The sequence below is a fragment of the Triticum dicoccoides genome, chromosome 3A (assembly GCF_002162155.2).
Source record: "Triticum dicoccoides isolate Atlit2015 ecotype Zavitan chromosome 3A, WEW_v2.0, whole genome shotgun sequence".
Taxonomy (NCBI): Eukaryota; Viridiplantae; Streptophyta; class Magnoliopsida; order Poales; family Poaceae; genus Triticum; species Triticum dicoccoides.
The window spans coordinates 48,677,232-48,683,816 of record NC_041384.1 but is presented as its reverse complement, the minus strand read 5'-3'; the positions used below and the strand labels follow the sequence as shown (position 1 = coordinate 48,683,816).

At 41.9% G+C, this 6,585-nt stretch overlaps 1 protein-coding gene across 1 annotated transcript; it reads right to left on the bottom strand.

The window, feature by feature from the left end:
* Positions 1–3,574: 3,574 nt before the first annotated feature.
* Positions 3,575–5,747, bottom strand: LOC119266995 (putative pentatricopeptide repeat-containing protein At3g15200). The gene is made up of 2 exons (XM_037548284.1): positions 5,613–5,747; positions 3,575–5,400 (listed from the first exon to the last, which is right to left on the bottom strand). Exons 1-2 carry the CDS (start codon positions 5,674–5,676, stop codon positions 3,848–3,850), a joined length of 1,617 nt encoding a protein of 538 aa, XP_037404181.1. The 5' UTR covers positions 5,677–5,747; the 3' UTR covers positions 3,575–3,847.
* Between the last annotated feature and the right edge of the window lie 838 nt (positions 5,748–6,585).

Sequence of the window (6,585 nt, the reverse complement as noted above, 5' to 3'; positions counted from 1 at the left end):
CGTTGGGACTTCTCTCCTATTATCAGATAAAAATACAGCAATCCTTAACTACAATAGTAAGCACCTCTCTTTATCAATTATTTATTACAAAGAGGTAAGGCTGTGGTGTATTTATTCCCCAAATTATGTTTAACATTCCAATACAGTATATACTTATTATTTCATCCAGAATTTTGGTCATTCGGATCACTGTTAGTGACGGTCATTTCAATAACAGTTCACGCGTATGGTACATATTCTGTGCTAAATATCTCCAGAGTGAAAGAAAATGACCCTCAATTATTGTTCCAAAACACTGGGAGTGGTGGCTTAATTTTTGACTTCCGGATTCCCAACTAGAGATCTGGAAATCCTGAGGTAACAATAGTTTTGGTTTACTAGAACCATCCACATATTGTTTCAGCTTGGCGGAAACCCAATTCTTTTTCTTATGATCTCTTGAAAGAAATTAGGGAACGAAGTAAGTAGATCGTCTCTCCGCAGAAGCATCTCTCATCAGTGTTCACTCATGGGTTCCGCTCTGAGCAGGATACACCAAACGCAATCAGTGAAACCAAATGTTCCTCTCTTCTGGTTCTTACCATATTGTTTACATCGGCAGCACCCAAGTCTTTCGCTTCTTCATCCAGCCAAACTGTTGGGTCATCTCCATGGCTCTGCTGGGAAGAGCAGCTACATCAAATTTATGCAGGTTCAATTTGAGCATGTCATCAGTAGATCTCCTTCTGGTAAACATCTCAAGCAATAGTATACTGAGACTGGAAAAATGCCCAAGAGTTGAAACAATATAACCTTCACCATACTCTACAATTATTCAAGTACTCCCTCCGTCCGGAATTCCTTGTCGTAGAAATGGATGTATTTAGACGTATTTTAGTTCTAGATACATCCATTTTTATCCATTTCTGCAACAAGTAATTCGGGACGGAGGGAGTATTAACATATTGATCACTATGAAGTATTCATGAAAATATATGCAAGTAAAAGATGTCACAAGCACTGGTATGCTAATAATGTAAACATCCCAAGGAGGTGAGAAATCAGAAAAGACAAAACCCTTGGCAATACTATTCAATTATTTAAATTTTAGTTTTACTTGATTATTACAAATCAATCATTTAAATATATGCAAGATATGAAAGGCTGGAAGTCAAGACTCACAAGCGAAAATAATGAGAAGAAATGTGTGTTATCCGACGAACTGCAACCAATGGAACCCCTTATTCCAGCAAAGCTAATTGAATTTAACAAAGTTCGGTTTCTTCATCAAGGTCTGTTGCTTGGCTTGAGTTCGGAATGAATTATTGGTGGCTGGCAATGATTGTGAAGATAGTTCTAAGTATTGATGATATCAACATCAATATCTAGTCTCAGGACTAGGCTGAGCGTGGCTCAGAGTGGGCAACTTAGATTTTGGAGGAAACCAACCTTCCAAACTGCCATTGGGCATGAGCTAAAAAACCAGAGCCTTGAAATCTTAACCTCAAAGGTTAATGCTGAAGCAACAGGTGATGATCTTAATGAGGCAGCAATGATGCGCTCTTCTCAGAGCTTCGCATTCAACCATGAAATTTCTGGTAGATCCAGACTGTATCAGGAATACAACCAGACAGCAAATTCAGAGATTCAGAAAAGTGAGAGCTTCTATATTCTTCAGAGATTGAGGTATGCTTCCGTCAAACAAGTTCAGATCCAGCAACAGTCGTTCCAATACCATGCAATTTCCAGTGGCATCAGGTATGCTACCTGACAATTGGTTTCCTGATAGAGTCAGTTGATTAAGGTATCCCAAGCTAGCAACTTCAGTAGGAAGCGGTCCAGATAGTGTATGATAAGTCCAAGTAAAAGGAAAGTGAAGGAAGCTTTAAAATCTCTAACTTACTTAGATATATAGGATTCGCTGACAGGTCAAGGACAAACAGAGTCTTCAACTTCCCCAGGCTTGCTGGAATTGGTCCCTCCAAGTTGCCATAGTATGCATAAAACCTACTACTAACCTGTCTAAGATTTCCAAGTGATGAAGGTATGAAGCCTGACAAACGAATGCTGTATATAGGCTTAACCAACTTCACCAGCTTACCAATGCTCTCTGGAATCACGCCAGATAGGTAAGTATTCGCCAACTCAGCGTCGCCACCCACTGTCCACGGCTACATGCCATGCCCTCCAGCTGCAGAAGCTAATGCTACCGTTCCAGGAGATGAGCAGGTCAGAGCCATGGCTGCTGAGTCCGCCCTGAACGCGAGCAGTGTGCCAGCCTCATTGCTGAGTTGCTCTCCAGGAGGCCATTAGTACAGTCATGATGGAAAGGGCGAAAGACAGCAAAAGCTTATGTGTACCTGCTACCTACCAACAAAGCTTGCTGACATGGCCTTCTTATAGGCCTTCCCTGGTCAAAGCTGGCATGTACTACATTGACAGCTTGTGAGAATCCCAGCTGCCTTTTGACATCACTTTTCAATGTATTCACGCATGACACATCCTTATGGTTGTTATTATCTTTTGAATGTTGGCTTAGCGACAGTGACTTTGCTTGCGCCCAAACTGTATTAGAAAAGCTTACCAACAAGCTTACTCCTACAATGGTCATGGGTTACAGGGATTAAGCAATAAGCATTTGGTAAACATGGTATCTTTCTGCCTCGAGACAAAATATTGATTCAGATATTCATAAATAACCCACCCCTGCTCAACAGTTCGAGGTTGACTTCACAATGTTATATAGGTAAAGAAAAACTCCAGTTAATTGTTCAATGAAAAAGGTTAGTGAAATCATTTGCCTCAGTTAGGATCCAAAATGATGGAGCATATATTTTAGCAAATAAAAAGCACAATGCTAAGGTTATCTATTGCTTTTGGTTCCCTGAATTCAGCAATCAGCAAACATGCTATTTCCATTCCTGAAAACTTGAATTAATTTGTCACAATTTAGTCAGCCTGCTAAACATGCAGAAGTTGGCATCATGATATTAACTTTTCTCCACAAAATTAATCTTCGCCAAAACACAATATATAAATAGCTCTAGTACTTTGGGAACCTAAACCGCCTACGAAAAGATCACAGAATTACAGACAGTGGCTCCTTCCTCAAAAAGCAAAATTGATATGTATAATTTTGTTAACAAAAATAAATCATTCATTCCCTTATCTTGAGCATAAGATAGAAAAGTACAAAGAAAACAGGGAAAATAAGCGGCGAGTGGTTCGATGGCAGCAATTAGTGACAGGTCAATTGCTTACCTAGTAACTTCTGCCCATTGGCTGTGTGAAAATGGCTGATGGAACTGTGGTTCTCAACTAGATATGATTAGTCATGTGTACTGTGTAGCCATTCATTGATAGATCTATAAATTCAACAGAAACAAAAGGTGGTAGAACTTTAGCACACAAATGTGAATTGGACTGGACTAAAAATTCTGTAGTTAGTACCATTAGCTCAACTGGTAATTATTCGCCCTACAGAACCAGCAGTATCACCACTTAGCAGACCTTTTCAATTTTACAAGATACTTGGACATATTTTTATCCCTGTTTTATGTCTTCATTTGTCAGAAACAACTACGAACGACATATATAATGCATGAAGAAACAAATATATGTAAGTATTACACATACATCTCCAGAATACAAGCATCTAAGCAAGTATCTGCAATTGAATTGCCCAATACATCCTAAACATATCCTGCTGTGACATTTCAAACAGCATAAATTTTGGGGCATCGTATTGTCAATGACTCTTCTCTTGTGGATTTCTTTTAGCCCAAGGTTGTAAGTCACTGGATTATGTTCCATAAGACCAGATGCTCAGCATCTTCTGCTAGGATAATTAAGCAGAATCTTCTGGTGACTATTTACGAACATGGAAAAGTCCTGATCGACGATCCAATTTTAGATTTTTCCCAGTCATACTTGCGGATCGATCTTCAGTCTCAGGCCCATCCTTCTTCATATGTATTGCTTTCACCAATATCCTGGTTCTTGGCTCTGGAGTCATCCCTCTCGACTTCATTGTCGTGTAATATTGCAGAGCCTGGTCCAGCTGTCCCTGGGAGTGAAGTCCATGAACCATAATAGTAAATGATCGCTGATCTGGACCTGATCCATTCCTCTCCATCTCCTCCCATACTTGTTGTACCCCCTTCTCATATTTCATACTGACATAGAGGTTCAATATCAAGTTATACGTGTCAGAGTCCAACCTACAACCTGATTCCTCCATCCTCTGGATCAAATTCATAACATCTCTCGGTTTCTCAGTTGTCTTCAGAATGTAGGTGTATGTCATATTGTTTGGAGAGCATCCCTTCTTCTCCATATCATCCAAAAGCTCATAAACTTTTTCTGTCCGCCTTATCTTACAGAAGTGTTTGATCAAAGTGTTATAGGTAGCCACATCTGCTTGACAACCACGGTCATTCATCTCACCAAAAATCTTAAGTGCTTCTGGAATCTTTTTCTTGAAACACAATTGGTCAATGATACAGTTGCAAATTGCCACGTCGGGATTGATTCCCTTCTCCCACATGCTTGTGAATAGTTTCACAGCCGTACTAAGTTTGCCAGCTTTGGTTAGTGCATTTATGAACGTACCATATGTGAACAGGTCCGGCTTAAGCTTAGATACAATGATCTCGTTCCAAACCCTTTTAGCATCAGCCAGGCTTCCCTTGACACACCAACCATTAAGAATGATGTTCCAGCTCTTTATGACAGGAGGGAACTCATCTTTCTTCTGGAGAAAGAGGGCCTCAGCCTCCTCAACATGCTTGTACCGACAGAGCGACATCAGAAGTATCTGGAATCCAACCAAGTCGACCTCGAACCCATAATCCTTCCTCTTGTAGAATATCTCGATCGCTTCTTGCACCTTGTGCGCCCCTGCATACCGGTTCAACAGGACAGCAAACATCCTATTCGTTACGACCAACCCACAGCGTTGTTCAGGAATCTCATCAAAGAGCTGCCTCATAAGCCTGACCTTCTTCATCCGCCCAAGGATGTCAAGCATCTCAGTGTAGGTCCTTGGGCCGTGCTCATGCGAAGGCAGCCCGGCTGCCCAATTGAAGAACAACAGCGCGACCTGCCAATTGGACCTCTGCTTCTGGAGGACTTTCAGAACAACGTCCTCGTCCATCTCATCAGCAAACTGACGAAGGTCTTTCCCGAGGTCAGCATCGGCAGCACAGGACTTGAGAACTCTCAGAACTTCACCGACGCGGACATCTGGGGAGTCCTCCTCTGAAGCGCTGCTATGGCAAAGCCTTGGTGACCCGATAACAAATCCTCGTGGAACAATGCTTGAGTAGAAGCGTGGAGGCAAGGCTGCATCAGGAAGCACCTCCAACGCATTCTGTCGAACAGTCGGCGTGCGCGAACCAAGAACAGCGAGCCACCTCCGAACTGCGCACAGAAATGTTTGAGTTAGCATCTCTCTCGAGTTTCCATAGCGTGTCGCTTTGTTTTCCTAATGCTATGTCTGGAAATCAGGCAAAGTTGGATCTGGGGTGTGCGAGATGCCGAGATGGGATTGACGGACGCGTTCGCGGGATGAACGAGCGGGGTAATAATCAGAGCAACGAGGGGCGCAAAGGAGGGGTGGATAATATTCGTACCGCAGATGGGGTTTCTGGTCCTGAATGCTGCAGCGAGGACGGCGTACGCCGGCGCCGGCGGCATCGCGCCGGAGGTGCGCACGAGGGAGAGCGGCCTGAGCGCGTGCACGAAGCTGACAGGCAGCCAGTCGGGGATCTGGGCTGGGCCTCTGAACAGTTACAAGTCGGGGAGTGAGGTAAGTGGGCTGACTTTATGACCAAGAGAAGGATCCACGGAAATACAAAAGCCATATTATTTCGAGTTATACTTAAGAAGCCATATTATTTCGAGTTACTTAAGTGGGCTGACTTTAGCTGACATGTGGAATTTCGTCATGAGAGGCGAGAGAGCAATGTGGATGCTCATTGTATCGCACAAAATTCTCTTTTCTTAGCACTACGTAAGGCATGTTTGGCTTCTCGAACCCTCTGATTATGTAAGCACTCTTATTACGTAATAAAGATCAGATGGTTTTGTCTCGAAAAAAAAAGGAAATACAGAAGCCAGACTATAATCGGTCCATAGTTGATCACGAGCACATACGCTTACAATGAACAGTACAATAAAAAAGGTAAAAATAAAATAAAAATCTCAACTTTTGCATATCAAATACATATATGAACAAGTTTTCTAAGGACATACAAAATTTCATGGCGATTTCATATCGAACGAGTCGGGATATAAAAAAACAAAATCGTTGCTCCAAAACCGAAGATTTTGAACCTTTCTCAAAACGTTATTTTTTTGTCGAGAGCTCCTCATATGCCAAATCGCAACGAACTTTTGTAAGCACCTAGAAAACTTGTGCATCTTTGGTTTTGATTTTTTTTTGTGCTTGTAAAAGAAAAATGTTCATTCTAGAGAGCATCTCCCTTGCACTAAAACACCGTCCTCGGCTATAATAAGTTTCTCTTAAAAAAAGACCATAAGTGTGAAACGTCAGGTATTAGAGGCATCTCAACCTCCCCCAATTTTACTCCTCTAATTTTGGGA